Source organism: Leptodactylus fuscus, chromosome 7, assembly GCF_031893055.1.
Source record: "Leptodactylus fuscus isolate aLepFus1 chromosome 7, aLepFus1.hap2, whole genome shotgun sequence".
NCBI lineage: Eukaryota > Metazoa > Chordata > Amphibia > Anura > Leptodactylidae > Leptodactylus > Leptodactylus fuscus.
This window is the reverse complement of record NC_134271.1, coordinates 113,743,461-113,762,774: the sequence shown is the minus strand read 5'-3', so window position 1 is coordinate 113,762,774 and position 19,314 is coordinate 113,743,461. Positions and strand designations below refer to the sequence as shown.

At 41.9% G+C, this 19,314-nt stretch overlaps 1 protein-coding gene across 5 annotated transcripts in view; it reads left to right on the top strand.

The window, feature by feature from the left end:
* The window catches only part of PCNX1 (pecanex 1), a 75,931-nt gene that overhangs the window by 19,979 nt on the left and 36,638 nt on the right, over positions 1-19,314 (top strand). For 2 of the 5 annotated variants that reach the window (XM_075282859.1, XM_075282858.1), the window contains exons 2-8: positions 997-1,205; positions 3,085-3,190; positions 3,975-4,014; positions 5,401-5,487; positions 6,493-8,160; positions 15,665-15,794; positions 18,529-18,770. In XM_075282859.1, coding sequence (XP_075138960.1) covers positions 997-1,205; positions 3,085-3,190; positions 3,975-4,014; positions 5,401-5,487; positions 6,493-8,160; positions 15,665-15,794; positions 18,529-18,770 — 2,482 coding nt within the window. The remainder of the gene's footprint in view (positions 1-996; positions 1,206-3,084; positions 3,191-3,974; positions 4,015-5,400; positions 5,488-6,492; positions 8,161-15,664; positions 15,795-18,528; positions 18,771-19,314) is intronic. The other 3 variants (XM_075282863.1, XM_075282862.1, XM_075282861.1) reach the window with 2 other exon arrangements.

The window sequence follows — 19,314 nt, the reverse complement described above, 5'->3', positions numbered from 1 at the left end:
GGATTCCAGTGAAATAACCCAATAATGGCTGCTCCCTTTAGCCTCATGCCCGACCTTCCAAGAGGCCTTTGTTTAGCAATGACGCTGGGATTATTACCAGGTTATAGTCTCTCAATCGAGGACAGCTGTTTCGATCTGGTTGGATCTCATCAGCCCGATGTAGAGAGGACTATAACCTGGTAGAGGTGAGAGGCTTAGACAGGGTTCGGGGGATATTGTCACTCCTTAGGGAGAGACCACCATATAGGTGTGTGGAGACTTGTTAAGCCTTTAGCACTCCACTTTGCAAGGAACTATGGGAAGAATATGCAAAGGCCTCTTGGAAGGTCGGGCATGAGGCTAAAGGGAGCAGCCATTATTGGGTTATTTCACTGGAATCCTGTCTTAAGACAGGCTTGCACATTCCAGTGAGCGCCCTCTATTGGTTTGCAACAATGAGGCAGCAACTGTCTTCCTAATTACATCATGGAAGGCGGATTTGCATATTCTTCCCATAGTTCCTTGCAAAGTGGAGTGCTAAAGGCTTAACAAGTCTCCACACACCTATATGGTGGTCTCTCCCTAAGGAGTGACAATATCCCCCGAACCCTGTCTAAGCCTCTCACCTCTACCAGGTTATAGTCCTCTCTACATCGGGCTGATGAGATCCAACCAGATCGAAACAGCTGTCCTCGATTGAGAGACTATAACCTGGTAATAATCCCAGCGTCATTGCTAAACAAAGGCCTCTTGGAAGGTCGGGCATGAGGCTAAAGGGAGCAGCCATTATTGGGTTATTTCACTGGAATCCTGTCTTAAGACAGGCTTGCACATTCCAGTGAGCGCCCTCTATTGGTTTGCAACAATGAGGCAGCAACTGTCTTCCTAATTACATCATGGAAGGCGGATTTGCATATTCTTCCCATAGTACCTTCATGCTGTTCATACAGATTTGATGTGTGGCTTTGCTGTGTAGAATGTGCAGTATCTTACATTTCTCTTTTTGTCTTTTCCCAGGCACTTCCCTCTTCTCTGGTGATTGTAGCTGTGTACTGCCCAGTGGTAGCAGCTGTTTTCATAGTGTTAAAGCTTGTAAACTACCGACTACACAGGGCCCTGGATGAAGGAGAAATCGTAGAGAGGAGTGCCAGTGAGTTGACGGAGAGGGTGGCCAAGGCGGAACGTAGTGACAGCTCAGCCAGAAGAGAAGATAGCAATGGACCTGGGTAAGAGGACCCTGTCTCACTCTTCTGAACAGAAATAGGGACTGCGTTTTTCTATTCATCCTCCTTTCTATGGTGGTGGTAATGATTGTGTAACTGTGATATATATATATATATATATATATATATATATATATATATATATATATATATATATATATATATATTACACACATATATACACACTCACCGGCCACTTTATTAGGTACACCTGTCCAACTGCTCGTTAACACTTAATTTCTAATCAGCCAATCACATGGCGGCAACTCAGTGCATTTAGGCATGTAGACATGGTCAAGACAATCTCCTGCAGTTCAAACCGAGCATCAGTATGGGGAAGAAAGGTGATTTGAGTGCCTTTGAACGTGGCATGGTTGTTGGTGCCAGAAGGGCTGGTCTGAGTATTTCAGAAACTGCTGATCTACTGGGATTTTCACGCACAACCATCTCTAGGGTTTACAGAGAATGGTCCGAAAAAGAAAAAACATCCAGTGAGCGGCAGTTCTGTGGGTGGAAATGCGTTGTTGATGCCAGAGGTCAGAGGAGAATGGCCAGACTGGTTCGAGCTGATAGAAAGGCAACAGTGACTCAAATAGCCACCCGTTACAACCAAGGTAGCCAGAAGAGCATCTCTGAACGCACAGTACGTCGAACTTTGAGGCAGATGGGCTACAGCAGCAGAAGACCACACCGGGTGCCACTCCTTTCAGCTAAGAACAGGAAACTGAGGCTACAATTTGCACAAGCTCATTGAAATTGGACAATTGAAGATTGGAAAAACGTTGCCTGGTCTGATGAGTCTGGATTTCTGCTGCGACATTCGGATGGTAGGGTCAGAATTTGGCGTCAACAACATGAAAGCATGGATCCATCCTGCCTTGTATCAACGGTTCAGGCTGGTGGTGGTGGTGTCATGGTGTGGGGAATATTTTCTTGGCACTCTTTGGGCCCCTTGGTACCAATTGAGCATCGTTGCAACGCCAAAGCCTACCTGAGTATTGTTGCTGACCATGTCCATCCCTTTATGACCACAATGTACCCAACATCTGATGGCTACTTTCAGCAGGATAATGCGCCATGTCATAAAGCTGGAATCATCTCAGACTGGTTTCTTGAACATGACAATGAGTTCACTGTACTCCAATGGCCTCCACAGTCACCAGATCTCAATCCAATAGAGCATCTTTGGGATGTGGTGGAACGGGAGATTCGCATCATGGATGTGCAGCCGACAAATCTGCGGCAACTGTGTGATGCCATCATGTCAATATGGACCAAAATCTCTGAGGAATGCTTCCAGCACCTTGTTGAATCTATGCCACGAAGAATTGATGCAGTTCTGAAGGCAAAAGGGGGTCCAACCCGTTACTAGCATGGTGTACCTAATAAAGTGGCCGGTGAGTGTATATATATAATGCTTCAGTGGCTGGTTATACAGGGAAGCAATTTTTTTTAACAATTTACACTCATACAGATGTATATAGTTTGTGCAACAAGGCGTATCAGAAGCAGAAAACGACAGTGTCATCCCATTTCCAATGAACAGGATCATACTAGAATTTAGAAACATTAGTGCCTTGAATTGTCCACTTTAGTAGGATCTCAGTTGGTACATCATTGTGCTGTGTGTACCAGAGAGGACATTGATGTGGATCGCATTACCGTAATTTGCTGCCAGGTAGTGTTCCTAGTCTGCAGGTTTGAAGTGTTATCATGGACCTATATGGGTAGTACAGCTGTAAGCTGGTTACTGCAAGCCTAGGCAATGCTAATACAAAATAAGATATTTAGTTTAATTTACATTTTATGTATGGTAGATGTTTTATGTAGCACTTATGGTATATCTCATTTAATCAGATATCATTTTGTTTTTCCCTCTCAGTGACCCTGGTGGAGGTATTGAGATGTCGGAGTTTGTAAGAGAAGCCACCCCTCCTGTTGGATGCAGTTCAAGGAATTCTTATTCTGGATTGGATCCAAGTAACCAGGTATAAACTATACTATCAAACAAGATAACTCTTGTACCAATAAGTTTACAGTGTATCTATCATAAACCGACTTATGACTTGTCAGCTAAAAAAAAAAAAAAAAAAAATGCTTTGCAAGTCATTTGGGCAGACTTTTCCATAGAGTTAAGCCAATTTTACTGCTTCAAATTATATATTTAAAGGGGAATTTCTGTTGTTTCAAGTTGGCATCTATCCACTGGGGGAGCCCCTTACTTATGATTATCTGCTTGACCTGCCATTGTTTATTCTCAATGGACCACCAGCGATAACACAGTACAATATTCCGTTTTTTTTTGGCACATAAGTGAATTGAACAACTGCTCCATATATTTGAGTGTTTTAACTGTGTAACATGGAGTTCCTGTTGCAGAGTTTGTGACATTTTAGCAGTTTGTGACAATATAAGTATTCTACAGGAAAAGTTGGCAATGGCCGGCGTGCAGTACATTGTGTCATTGCTCAGGCTGTATTGCATTGCCTAACAGGCTTGTTACACCACTGCATTTAGTTAGTGCTATTTTATGTTTTGGGTGGCAGAGATGTAGTGCAGTAGATTCACAACCAAGAGGCACTGCTGCCAGAGATCTCCCACACTTATGAGTGCTACGTATACCAGGAATGCTCAGCCACAACCCTTTACCAAAGCCCGACCCATGAGTAACATCCTTTCAGTGAAAATGGACATTTTTTTTTTTAACCAAGTTTTACAAACTCTAGTAAAACATTTTATTGATAATATTCCTTTCTTTTCTGTCCTCTATAGGTTGGAATGTCTAGATATGGAGTTGCATCAACAAGTAAAGGTATGCACAAATCTAGCAGTGATATGTTAATATTACTTTCTATTGACGAGAAATAAATATCCATATTTGCATGTGGAAACAATAGCAGTGTGTGGTCATTTTTTTTTTTTCCAACTATTGTCTGTCGAAATGGCCAAAATCCACCATTAAGGCCAACTTTGTATCTTGTGTGTGGCCAATTTTACACCATGACTCAATGAGGATAAGGAAGGGGGCATGACTGATCTCCTGGGACACCCAGAGAAAATGTCTTTTATATTTTTGAATTTTAATTGTCACATAAGAACAAATAAGATCAAGGGAACAAAAGAGGTTAATTGTGGAAGGACTGGAATGTTTTATTTCATTATTTAAGTATAAATTTCCGTTTTTGATATATTGTGGATTAGTGGGGGGTCTGATCGCTCAGACTCCCACTGACCCTGATGAGATTTGGAGGTTGTTTTGCTTCCATTGAAAATGAACATAGTGGGGGCACATTTATATTCTCTGCTAGATTATTATGGGAGTCAAACACATCACCCCATCTTAGGATTAGTGATGGGGGACTTGGTGGGAGAACCTCCATTGATCAGTAATTTATTGTATAGCTTTCTGATAGCACCAAATCATTTTTGTTTTTATTTTCTTAAAGGGGTTGTCCAGGAATTGGCTGAGAGACATGTAACCAAAAACAAATCATGCACTCCATTGTCTGCCGCTGGTGTCACTTTATTTGTGACCGATTGGTCTCTGTGGTTACATGGAGTGCAGGAATTTCAGCAGAGGGTACAGCATGCCCAAACAGATGTCAGCAGCAGACGACAGAGTTCCAGGAAAAAATTAGTGTTTTTGTTCTCTTTTTTTCATTTTTGTTTTTTTTTTCTAAATACAGGTTACTCCTTCCTCACCTTTTACAGGCGTTTGTCCAATTCCTGGGGAGCCCCTAACTATTTCCATATTCTTAAATCAGAAGTTGTGTTCTATTTTAAACTGTGTAGGGTTATACTTTTGGTTGGTGTGCATTGTCTTAGTACAGTCAGGGCTTTTATAGAGCTTAGATCTTGTGTTCATTGTATGATCATGTATAATAAAGTGTATTCATTAGGCTGGAATAAATCCGTAAGATAGGAAATGTCACTCCTTTGATACTCCACCTGTCTTTTGGATCTACTTCTGCGCTTCCAAATTTGCTGCAGCCTTTTACATTCATGTTTTTATCAGCTAAGATAATTTGGTTATATGGAATTGCCCTGAAAGGGCATATAGTTAGTGCCCATATATAATTTGGTAAATCAGATTTTATTTATTTCTTTTAAATTTCAACTTTTCAGGTTTGCAATTGTTGCCCATATTTACTTCATCTATTCACCACACACATAGTATGACACTTGCTTGTCTCTGCAGGGGATACAGATGCAAAGACCTCAGATGATATCAGTCTGAGCCTTGGCCAGAGCTATAGTTTGTGCAAAGAAGGAAGTGAAGACCAAGGTAAAGCAAAATAATCAGTGTGTGTGTAAGGCTAGATTCACACTAGCGCTCGGTTGCCGTTCAGGGATTCTGTCCCCCATTCCACTTGAAAAATGAACGGAAACCCAAACGCTATTGTGAGCCTAGCTTAAGATGCCAATCCACCCTCATTGCACGTGTGGGAAATATAGGCTTAAATGTGTTATCTGCTATCTCTCCATGGCTGCTGCAGGGAATTAGAAGCCGGGTTGTGGAGTTGGAGTTAGGACCAATTTTGGATGGAGTCAAATCTGAGAGAGGAGTTGTTAGACGTTGACTCCAGCTTCAAAATAAAGTGTTTAGTTATTTTTAATTAATCATACAATATTCATTGCATAATAGAATTAGATGTATAGTGTTACATATTTACTTTCACAGTTATTCAATCACTGACACTTTAGTAAATTAGAGCTTTGCTACTTCTGATTGATGGTGGCTGTCAGCCATTTATAAAGGAGTAGTTGGATTTGGTGGTTTGGCCCCCTGACTTTACAGCCCCGGTTAGCCATCTCAGTGGTCACTTGCTGTATTACTGTATCACCACAGCTATGAGAGCTCAGTGTCATGGCTGGGGGGTAAGGAACGCCTCCTCTGACAGTATAGTACTATGGACAGTACTGGCAGGAAGGATGTTCCCAGCTAGACTGTCAGGATTTCTAGCGGTATATTCAGCGCACTGTTGGCTTTCTAGCGGTATATAAAACCGTGTATGCCCGAGGACATGAAAGCTCCTCTTTAATGAGTAAACGCTTTAAGGCTTGTTCATACTTGCATCATTGCTATCATTTGTGATGGGGCAGTGACCGCTATGCTGGATGATTTCACACAGATATCAATGAATACTAGTAAAAACAATGATAGACATTTACTAAGATCCATCATATTTCTCTGTTTTGTTTTTACTGCGCAGTCTCATGTGGTTAAAGACTCTGATGACCTGGCAGAATCGCAACCACTTTGCTGAGTTTTCATCTTTTTGTTTTACAGATTTAACTGTGGATCAGAAACTTTTTCGTCTGGTCTCCAATGACTCCTTTGTCTCCATCCAGCCTTCTATATCATCCGGAGGCAAGGACTTAAATAGGGACTTCAGCGACAAAGGTTCAATTGCAACACACAGTCACCATCACCATGTGGATCTGTCTCTGTCTAACGCGTGTGACACAGAAATGGCTTCACTTGTTCCATTGCATTCGCATTCATATAGAAAAGAACATAGACCAAGAGGTGTCCCGAGGACTTCAAGCTCTGCTGTTGCTTTTCCAGACACTTCCCTCACTGACTTTCCACTCTATCAACAAAGGCGCGGGCTGGATCCTGTTAGTGAACTTGAAGCTTCCAAACCACATTCTGGGTCCAAAGATTCTCTTGTAGAAAACGCTTGTGCTTCAGGGATTTTTCAATTAGACTGTCTCAAAAGCAAAGGAGCCCAGCAGCTTTCAAGGAATGGTAGTGTGAAACACATGAAATCTGACAAAAGCATGGATAGCTTAAGGAGCCTTAGCACGAGGAGTAGTGGATCTACAGAAAGCTACTGTAGCGGGACAGACAGGGACACAAATAGCACCATTAGCAGCTATAAAAGTGAACAGACGAGCTCCACTCATGTAGAGAGCATTTTATCTGAACATGAGGAGGCAAGTGCTGTAAAGAGAGGCCTTTGTAGTGACCCAGAGGAGGAGCATAGTTCAGCTACTGATAAAAGGACTAGTAGTGTAAGGACTGCAGTAGAAAGAAATTCAGCTCAGGAAGCCAAGGATGCCAACACATCTGATGATGTGCAAAGTCCAAGGGGTCTTAGCTCGTCGGCATCTGAAGAAGCAAACAAGAACCCCCATGCAAATGAACTAACTGCGCAAGTTGACTGGCTGCCTGGGAAGCTTTCGGTTAATCACGATGACCCGGGCGAGAAACCAGTGATTTTAGTAGACTTGAGACCCTTTAAGGAAACGGGTATTAAACATCGAGATGGCGATGTGCGACCCAAATCATCCAGTTTAATACACAGAACATCCTCCTCTCATAAGTCATGCAGGAGGCGGACAGGTAAAAAAAGAGCCAGCAGTTTTGATGCCAGTAGACACAAAGAATATGTGTCATTTCAAGGCATCGCTGATACCAAACCTCACAGCACTGGTTTTTGTCATGACGAGGATTCTAGCGACCAAAGCGACTTGAGCAGGACCTCAAGCGTGCAGTCGGCCCACCGTTTTAGCAGCGATAGCTCTTCCAGCACTACTTCGCACTCATGCCAGTCTCCTGAGGCCAGATATACTGCTCTAAGGACAAAATATCACATCAAAGAAAAAGGAGCAGACTCGCATCGAACTCACTTAAGTTGTGAAGGAAGTGGCAAAAAGCGCTCCAACCGTAGGACTTCAAGTGCAAGTGGTACAAAAAGTCGTGCCAGGGTATTAAGCCTGGACAGTGGCACTGTAGTTAGCCTGGGTGACCCAAACAGACTGGCAGCCCCTGAAAGCATCAAACCATTAACCACTTCAAAGTCAGATCTAGAGGCCAAAGAGGGGGAAGTTCTAGATCAGCTGTCTTTACTAGGTCGCGCGTCACAGTTAGAGTCTGTAACTCGCTCAAGAAATAGTTTGCCCAGCCAGGTTACGTTTCAGGACGTAGAAGAGAGAGAATCCGCAGTTGCAGGTATGTTACTGGAAATACATTTGCCACTGGATTTGTTTTATAGACATGAAGACTACAATGAGTTTTGTGGTTCTGAATGGCTGATTTGATCCTAGACCAGAAATGTAGCGTGCACTTCTGATTTGGGTGAGCACTTTGAATGGCATTCCCTAGTATACTCTCTGTAGGAAAAACTGCTGCTGCAGGAAAATAAAATTCCTCACGGTTGCCTCAGGAGCCGATCAACAAACTAGGCGCCTGTTTATAGATGTTGAACATGCATCTTTGGAGCACAGGCTGGAGTGACACGGGATTGTAGCCTGTGGATTTTTCCTGTGGTTGCTAAGCATTCAGACTAAAGCAGTTCTACTACAAATGGTTTTAGGGAATGGCCCTATACAATATGACTGTAGTATGTCATATGGAGGGTATACTTTACAGGTCACACATTGCTATATAGAATTATGATGATGTAATGCTGACATTGGCTTCATACTGGTGGCAAAGGTTGCTATCTTTGAAGGCAGTTTGTGAGAGCTTTGGACCCTATTGAAAAGACTTCAGTGCCTGGTAAGGGTAAGATACCCACTACCAAATATACTGTTATTGATGTGGACTGTGGTGTAATTAGAGAAACCGCTTTTACCCAATATACAAATGAGTAAGTACTTGGTATCTCCTCTTATCCCTTCCCTGTGCCCCAGTCCCTTTCTGTCTGCCGTCACTTTTGTGCAAGCACTGTGTTGTTGCGTTACATGTACATGTGCAACACGCTATGGATTTCGTGATGCATGTGTACAGTGTCTCACTCTAGTTGATGTGCCAAGGCTGGAAAGTACTGCGCATGTACGATATTTCAGCAATACAGTGGCTGGTATTGGACAGCAAAGGGGTGATACAAAGCAGAGCTTGTGGAGGAGAGATTGAGCACTTAACACATCGGGACATCCCAGTGGGCACTTGAGGTTCATCTGCAAATTAAATAAGTTGTGGGGTTTTTTTTTTTTTCTCTTTTTTTGTGCAGTTCCACCTCTGTCCACATCGATTATGGTATTTCTGCTGATAAGTTTCTCACTCCTGCCCTTGAGCAGTCATTTGTTTAATGTGGGCAGTGGCTCTAACAAAACTCCCTTTAGGGCTTTTTCACATGGCCTAGTTTGGGTTGGGCCGTGCGGCCGCTGGATTTACCTACCCGAACGCAATTCAGCTGTGCTGAACTCAACATGTCTGTCAGGTCAAATGAGGACGGTTTGGGCTGAACGATACATCGACCAAGCTTCCTGGCTTGAACTTGGCCACGTGAAACTCGCCTTACTCGAGCAGATACATTTGCATTGTAATATAATGCTGTGTTGTACTGCAGGTTTTTCACGTTAATATTTTAGCTGAGTGGTTGTAAGTAACCAGGTCAGTAGAGGAGCAGAAGAGAGTGTGTACTCTGTGTATGCAACAAATGTCTACCATATTGGACAGGAAAGTGTGAATACAAATGTATGTTATGTTTACATGGCACCAACATAGACTTATTAATTGTGACTATGTTCTTCTGTCTCTTGGTTGCATGCTTGGCCTGCATTGTTGGGTGTCCCTTCTCAGTCCTGTTTGTTTTATCCTTCTATTCATTGTATGTGGTCTGTCCTTAGGACTTAGTAAATCTGCACATTTCACTTAGAGTAGTCATATGGTTTTATTTATTTGCAATCTTTTTCTTATATAAGGTTAAATAGGACTCTTTTCAGAGGACCCTATTATGTGTGCATGTTAGTCACAATGCATATGGTACTGGAGTTCTGCTTAAAGGGGTTCTTCCACCTTCTCAAGTCTGTTAAAGAGAACATTACAGTGATCCATACCTATCTTATGTAGGTTACTTTTGCAGATTTCAAGAGAAACGACCTTGAAGTGTTATGCAAATTAGGCAGTTGGTGCTCTGTGGGCGGAGCTTTCCTCTCCCTGGAGCACTGCTGTTGCTGATCAGATCCCTTCCAGCTCCTGCCTGTGCCAACCTGTGCATAGAGAGTTGATCTTCCTGCTTCTGCAACTTCACCCATCCTACTTAACCACCAAAAGCAGTACTCCCAGGGCTGAAGGCCCGCCACCAGTGCACCGACTCTTTCACTTGCATAACATTTCAAAGTTGTTGTTTTCCAAATTTACAAAACTGACATACACCCAAAAGGTCTGATGTTTATAACTGTAATGGAGTAGTGATGGCTGAATCTGCTTGGGGGAAGGTGGTAGACATTTATTTTCTGAGCGTTTTAATGGTGTTTATCCAACTCCTCATATAAGCCACGTCTAGTGTTTGCGTACATTAGGATGTCCAAGCCAAGCAGGCCACAACACTACATGACATACAGCTCATAGATGTTGCATCAGAGGGGCCACAGTGTTGACGCCCAGTTGGCAACTAAGCCCTAATTTTCTTGGAAACTAATGTGGCTTATATCTTTAAAACAGAATACTAAAATTTGCTGGATGACCGTCGGGGTATGTCATTGAGCTTTAATGAGCTACAATTTTAGTGTTATTTTGGGTGTGGGATTTTGATATGGATACCCTGTCCTTTACAATAGGTCACCAATATCAAATTGTTAGGAGTCAAACAACTGGCACCCCCATCTATAAACTGTTCTGGATGGTATAGTGTATGGTGCCTTCTGCTTCCTGCTCTGTGTAGATATATTAGAATCTATATACACTGCTCAAAAAATAAAGGGAACCCTCCAATAACACATCCTAGATTTGAATGAATGAAATATTCTCATTGAATACATTGTTCTGTACAAAGGTGAATGTGATGACAACAAAATTACATAAGTCATCAATGGAAATCAAATTTATTAACCAATGGAGGCCTGGTTTTGGAGTCTCTCCCCCCCCCCCCCCAAAAAAGAAAAAAAAAGAAAAAGAAAATTGAAAACAGAAAAACACAGTACTGGCTGATCAAACTTTGATGTAATTTCCTTAAAACATGTCAAAATGTGGCTCAGTAGTGTGTGTGGCCTCCACTTGCCTGTATGACCTCCCTACAACGTGTGCGTGTTTGTGTGTGTGTATAAATATATATATATATATATATATATATATATATATATATATATATATACACACACACACACACATATATACACATACATACACACACACACACACACACGACCGCAGAGGTTGCAAAGATCAATCAACCGTTGAGTAGCCTGATATTGGACCCCACTAATCTGATATTGCTGACATGTCAAAAGGAAAAGTTCTCAATAAGTTTTGCTTGGAGAACTTTAATTATAAAGAATAGGTCATCCTTATCAAAAACCCTCTTGGCATCTTTGGGTAATCGTAGGCTTGTGACCATACACTGCAGATCGGTAACAGCTAGATTTCCCAACTCTCACATTCACATGCAGGATTGGCTCAGCTGTGCTTGGTGTGTTTTGAGCGGGTAGAGAAGAAAAGCCGCTGCCAGATAACTATGGCGGTGGCTTATCTCACCCGAGAACAGAAGAGATGGCATGTTGAGGTCTAATCCTTTCACTCGGAGACCCAGAGTTGAGACACCCCATTAACATTAGATGATTAGGTTGTCCCACAGAAAATAGTGGATTTGGCTGTCATTCATATAGAAGTGAATGGAGAGAGCTGCATATGTGTGAGCACCTCTCCATTCACTGCAGCTGCAGGATGCCCCCATTCTCAAAAGGTATGAGTGTAAACTGCAGGCAAAAACCTGAGTGTGTAAATGTACCCTTAAGTGTACCCTCAACTTTTTTTTTTTCTTTCTTCCCATTTAAAGTGAATGTGTCACAAGAATATGGCCCACTTCTTAAATCAGAAGATCTTGTTATAGGACCTTTCATGTCCTCATAGATGTGCAGTATTATATACTGCTAGAAAGCAGACAGTGCGCTGAATTCATGGTGTGCGACCTGGTGCTGGAGATATGGGTGCTGATATCTCCCCTCGGTCAGAAAAGTTATTGTTGGGCAGTAATGAACACCCCCCGCCTGATAGTACTCTTCCATAGACTTGCACTGTCGGGGGGTGGGCGTTCCTTCCATCTCTGATGCCTCTTATACTTTCTGTCTACACTAAGATGAGTGGGCGTATTCAGTTGAGTGTTTGCTGGTCCTGTGGCCTAATTGGCTGTGGAATCTCTGGAAAGATCGAGCAGGACACTTATTTTTTTCTCATTGTCCTGCTTCGGTCTCTCTACCATGGAATCCAATGGAAGGCAGATTAAGGATGGAATTTGGCATTGATATTCAGGTGGAATCCGCCTTAAAGTCAACACCAAATTCCTCTGTGTGAACTTAGACATTTTGTGTACCACTGCACCGATTACCAGTAGTGCTACATACCAGACGCACATATACCAGTGTTTTTTCTTTTTTTTTTTGTCCAGTCTTGCTGGTTTCATTATTTTGGATCTCTTTTCCCCTTTCCAAAGTATTTTCAGTGACTTTTTCTGATTTTGTCTACTTCTACACTGAGTTGTAGTAATGTGCAGAAATAGTTTAACTACTTTTTTTTTTTTTAAATCTGTCTTGTGGCAAATCTTTTTATTTAATTTTCTTGTGCAGTGGATAAAGGACAGCATCTGGATGTTATGAATATTTGCAAAGTAATAAATGTATCCTTCCCTTTTTAACTATTTGGCAGATTGCATTATAACAAGAAGTTCCTTTATATACTATACGCCAGTTCTTTGGACACTTTGAGATCATTTTGATCATTTTTGGGGCTACTCTTAGCAGGCTGTCCACCCTTAAAGCAAACTTTGCTCACTCTGTAGGCAGCATGTTATAGAGCAAGAGGAGCCGATCAGATGTTTAGATAAGTATGGAGACAGATTCCATATAACTTGTCATTTATCCATTGAAGTATCTGCTCTTCTATGCCGAGACATCCAGGAGGCGGAGCTATCTGACTGACAATGAATAAATGACAGGGGTATCAGGTGTACCAGGCCCCTCCTGCTATGTAACATGCAGACTCAACTCTATTTTTCATGTGACAGGTTCCTTTTTAAGGGGGGGTTTCCACTTACCCCAGTTTCCCTTATCCATAGGTCTTGAGTACCCTGTGTGAATGATTTGGTTATATACATGGCTGGCCACTGCAGTATTCTCTTCTATGGGACTCAGAATTTAGCAGTCCCATAGAAGTAAATGGAGGGATGGTCATACCTGCTGCTATCCATTCTACTCATAAAGGGACATGAACTCCTGTGGTGGTGACTGCAGAGGATAGTGGGTAACTTTAAGCTCTATTACAGTCCCGTACTTATATTTCAGACCTTAGGAGCCAGGTATACCACCCTATGAGACAACTTTACATAGTTTTTTTCTATGGACTAACGTAACCGCTTTAGTAGACAAACATGTCCCATTATTTTGTCTGGCACATTGGTTACCTGTCTCCTGGGATTTTTTTTCCAGTCTAGTGCATCACGGTCTGTCTCTGCTTTTTTCTGTAATACACAATAATCACACAATATTTTAATTTAGGACTTTCCTACTTATAACACATGGAGTTACGTCTTCTCACATCTGGATCTCAGAATTTCCAAAGATCTGTTGTATTCACAGCACTGGATGCCAGCAAGTCTTTCCTAGGCTTATTTTAGCACCCACTTTTTTTAAGCTCTTCATGGATATCTAACCTAACTGTTCCTTTTGTACAGTTTATTTTAGGTAACATGTTTTATTCTACCCACTGGTGTCAGGTTTTTTTTTACCTTCAAGTTTGCAGATTTTTTTTTTTTTTTATCCTTGTAAATGAAGTGCGAACTACCAGCCGCTACGGCGTTCTTTATTTCCTTGTATAACAGATTTGTTGCTTTTCTTGTGAATTAACCCTTGTTTTGTGCAGATCATCATCTCCACAAATCTGACTTTGTATCTTTGCTTTGTCTCTGTAGTTCATGCAGTCAAGGTTGGCTTTGCCGTGTTCTGCAGTGATTTCCAATGTCTGACTACAGTAAATGTGTCCTAGATAAATCTTATTAGAAAACACTGGGGCAAGTGTCCGCTGTGCTGGAGAATGAGGCTCACGTCTCATCAGAAAGGAAGTGAATTTTTGATATCGATCTGTCATTAGCATATGATCTGTGGGGTCTGACTCCTGCACTCCACACAGATCTGTTCTGACAACCTCCAGGTGCCAGAAGCTACAGCAGTGGACAAAGATAAATATCAATACTTTGTGTTGTTGGGATGCAGCCTTATATGATGAGCACAAGGCTTGCTAACTGCAGCTACCTGGTGAACAGGAACTTACTATCCAATATTTATTGGGTTCATTTATAAACCGTATTGCCCTAAATACCTAGGCACTCTCTAGTGGCATCTGTGGGCTACCAGGTATTTATCTGACTATGTAGGAGACTTATTAATGTGCACAGAATTTGCAACTCACAAGCTTTGGTGTTAAATATGTTTTCCCATCTGTCATATCCATAGAGGTTTGTCGATCCCTGGGACCCACGCCTGTCTCAAGAATTGGGGGCCTCTGTGTGGAGAGGCGTCTCTCTATTCGCTTTTATGGCGATTTCAAAAATAGATGCAGGGAACTAGTCTGTTTTCTGAACCACCATAAAAGTCAGGAATATCCACTTTAGCGTAAGGCCCGGTTCACATCTTTGTTTGGGGATTCTGTACGCCTATCCACATGAAATAGGCGGAGAGAAGAGTCCTACAGGCAGCACTTTTCTCTCTGCATTTTTCGTGTGGAAACCACACGGACCCCATTACAGTCTATGGGGTCTGTGGGTTTCCTTAGGTAACTGCTTTTTTATGCGGATAAGTTTCCATTCGGCAGGTCCCCAAGCGGATTGAAATTCAACATGTCTGATCGATCCCGGGCTCTGATGTCATTGACGTGGCCCAATAATTGCATCCCTTATATGTATCTTGGTCATTTGGGAATATCTCTTTGTGCTCCAGACCATTGCATTGCTGTGTCCATGCTGACTATTTTCAGCAGTTCTTGCCTTTTCAGTCTGTTTTCACTTGCACAGCCCAGCTGTGTGATGGTTTTTGGACATTCTGCATGAAACATTTTTGTGGTAGTTTTCATTGTTCTAAGTTTTGATGTGTTGACGACATGATTTAATATACAGACCAATCCCCACTTATGTGCAGATTATATTTACCAGCCTCAAAGTGAGTCACTAAATTTCCAGCTTTTCCTCCTGCTTACTCAGCACACACTGTTGCCAATCCTCATGTGTCCTAAAATATTGCAGCGTGTGTGACCAGAGATGATTTATTGATTCCTGTATTTGCTAAGTTTGCAATGTAGAAGCCATTCATGTGTTGTTCCTATAGGCTCATGTTCATTATTACTCTTTTTTTATATGTACTATTATCTTTATGTAAGTAGTTTTGTGTAGAGGGAATATAAACATACAGAGAGAGAACAGTCTCTGAAATAAGGGTAATGGGGAGAATCCTAAAGTTAATATTTTGGATACTTATATCGGAGTTAGTTTGGTTTTTCACCTGAAGTCTCTGTCTTGCTGCTGCAGCACACACCAGTGAGGAAACTGTAACATTTCGGCGCGAACGCAGCACATTTAGGCGCCAGGCTGTCCGGCGCAGGCACAATGCAGGGAGTAATCCCACTCCTCCCGCATCGCTCATTGGATCACCCCTCAGGTATGGTATTCCAAAGTTCCATCATATGGCATGCCGCAGGCTTCTAACCATTACCCTGAGCTTGCTCCACCCACCACTCCCCATACCTGTCATCCTAATACCGTGAAATACATAAGTCTTGCTTTGATCCCTCCCCCCTTCTATATTGGCTTTCTCTGCATGACACTGTGAGCATGTGATCTGCATGGATCTGCTGCAAAGCAGTCATTTAATGCTAAGAAGTCATTTGCAACCTACATAACAGTTCCTGCCTAATATAGCAAAAAAAAAAGCCAATAAGCCAAATAACTATAAAGCCCATTCTGTCATCTGCTAAAGATTTTCATTTGTTTTTTTAGTAACCGTTTTTGAGTCAGACCTCACCATGGCATCACTACCCAGTTATGGAGCAAGAGAAGGATAGATTTGACATAGAATTTGTAGAATTTTCTCAGAATTTAATGGCGTAGGTCAGATAGAGAGTTCTGTTTATTTACCAGTGATTTTTTTTTTTTAATTTTTTTTATTTGATTTTTTTTTTCACATTTTTTGGGTTAAAGGAAGTTGGTTGGATATTTTTTGCCCAGTAAACCACACCATGGTTAGGGGATTTTCTGCCCATTAACATCACCAATCTCTAGGTAGTGGATATAGATGTGGAAACGCACTGCTTTTTCTTGGAAATTGGTTCTTGACTTACAAACAAACTATTAACACATATGCAAATGAGCTTGGAAGTGCCTAGTGGGCTGTCCCAAGCCTGGTAAGTGCTTAGGTAAACCTTGTACTATGCTTCCCCTATGATGTCACTGAGGCCGCTGCCCACAGTAGGGAAAGTACAATTCGAGCACCATCACAGGATCACTTGTGATCTCAGTATTGATCAGGTTGATTTAAGAAACTGCTGGAGCTGTTAACTCCAGGGCGAAGAACCGGGATGACTGAGGACCACCCACTCACTCAGCACTTGCAGGCTCATTTGCATGTGTGTTAAAAGGTCAATTTTTCAACATTTGGTATGTTTCCACAACTATGTAAGTCTGCTACCGGGTGCAGGAGAAAAAAAGTATCTGATAGTCTCCCTTTAACGTGATCTTTTTCTCAGGAAAGACTTTTTTTTTTTTTTTTTTGCTATTTTATGTATAGGAAATGCCAGGGTAGTGCCACACCACTTTGTCCTGACTACTCAAGCAGGCTTTTCCAGAGGCCCCTTATAGACAGTCGCTAGCCATCTGTATAGACAACTCTGGACTTATAGGAGTAGCTGTTATTCTGATCTAGTGTTAGAGGCTACAGTGGTTGTATTTCCACTTATTGTACCTCAATAGGTAATCTGAGTCTATAGAGAAACCCCATTGACGTTAGCTTGATAGTAAAATATTTAGCCCCACTTCTACACTATAATAAGACCTGCAGATTGCCACAAGCAAACAGTCCTCATTGACAAATAATTTTCAGGCTTCTTCATCCAATCTCTCAAATGATATTGTGTGCGGAGTAGTGCCGGGTTCTATTGTGTACGTCTACCTTTGCACTTCCTGCAGCTTTGATATGGGTAAATTATTCATGCCATGCTACATATTAAATAGACCCCTTACGCTACCTTACTGCAGCGGTGTGCGGTCATATTTGCTAGATTTGAGCAGCAGATGAAATATATCCTGACCTATACAGCACCAGGCTTTATCTGGGCTAGATAGTGCTTGAAATTGTATGGAGACAAGTTAAAAATGAGTAAGAGAAGTATGTATTCTGGTTAGTCTTTATGGCAATACCTATATATTTACTATTACAGTGTACCTCCTTACTAGAGGTGAGCGAGTATATTCGATAGAATACCTCCTCCGCATAGTTCTTGATGTAAATAAGCTCCAGGGAAGGTGGGAGGGGCATCAAATTTTTACTGGCGCTTTTTTTTATGCCAAGAACTATGCGGCGGAGGTATTCGATCAAATGTACTCTCTCATCTCTACTCCTTATGTTATAATAAAAGGGAGTCTGTCACAAGAACCTGGCAATTCAAGTCAGCCCTGCAAATAAGTTAGTCACCTGAATCAAATGGTGTTTCCCCTTTGCATTGGTGCCTCCGTTGCTGAGATATCGCTCTTTTTTTTTAATTATTAATATGCAAATGATATCTTTGGGGCAACAAGGGCTTTTCCTTCCCACTTACTACTTTAGAGCAATGACAATGCCTTTGTTGCTCCAAAGAGCTTATTTTGTACATTGACAGAAACAGCCATATCTTGCTAAGGGTAAAGCACTGAAAGACCTAAATCTATCTGCGGGGCCGGGTACTTGTGAGACTTTCTTTACTCTGATGGTAGGGAGCTGAGATCTTTTCATAGGCTGTTATGAGGTAACAGTATTTCGGGCATTTCTAGGAGGAACTATCAAGCAGTACATCAGGCACACAGCCATCAGTCACCACCCTAAGGGGGCAGCGCTGTACACCTAAATACACCAGACTCCTAAGCTGTGTGTCTGATATAGTGCTTGATCAGTCACCAACCATTTGGGGGCCTTTCCATGCTATACTGCTGTATTGATGCTGCTCTAGACTAGCCTATTATGTTTAAGTATTACTTCTTTTTAACATTTGTCCCCCAGCCCTTTTGCTATGTCCACAGCACAGAATAAACATTGATTTGCTTACTTGCATCTTCATTATGATAGGATCTGGTCAGGTAATTTTTCACATAGGTCTTGTTTCACTACCCCCTTTAATGTCTACCCAATAACTGTTTTCTTGTAGCCTTCAAGATGGTCATCAAGGCCAGCAGCCATCAACCCAGGTCAAAGTCCAGTCCCGCCCCCCTTCCCAGGCTGCAGTGCTCAGCGCTAGCGCCTCCTTGCTGGTGAGAAATGGGAGTGTCCACTTAGAGGCATCACATGACAATGCATCTGCCGTAGGCAATAGCAGTTTGCACGATGAACTTGGTATGCAGGCCTTATGTAACCTTGGGGACATGGAAGTTTTAATGCAGCACATTTTGGGTAATGATGCAGTTCACTTCTATTTTTTCCATTCCAGAACCCTGTATGAATGTGGAGATGTGGAGCTTTTCTGGTTGATGAATTTAACGTCTACATTTTTTCATTATATTTATTTTTACTTTTTAAAATTTACTACTGATCTCTCTTGACAGCTCACTGAACACAAATCCACCTCTACTAACAAGTACTGTGGGGCTCATGTATAAAAAGTGTGTAAAAAAGTGGCGTTTTAGAGTCACTGCAAATTCTAGTGAATCCCATCCACACAGCACACGCTGTGATTTCCAAAACCGTTGCCGTTTTGGTAATCGTAGCATGTCAATTATACCTATGGAAATGGCAGGTTTCTCTATTGGTATAATGGAAGCAGAACGTCTGCAGAGGAAACCTCTGTAAACTTTGTGAAAAGTACTGCAGGAAAAAAAGTGATACGGTTTTTCCTGCAGCACTTTTTTATTTTGCTTCAGCCCGCTACGTGGGGTCTTAAAGGGTTTTACTAGGCTACAAATATTTGATCATCTTGGTGGGGTTCAACACCTGATAC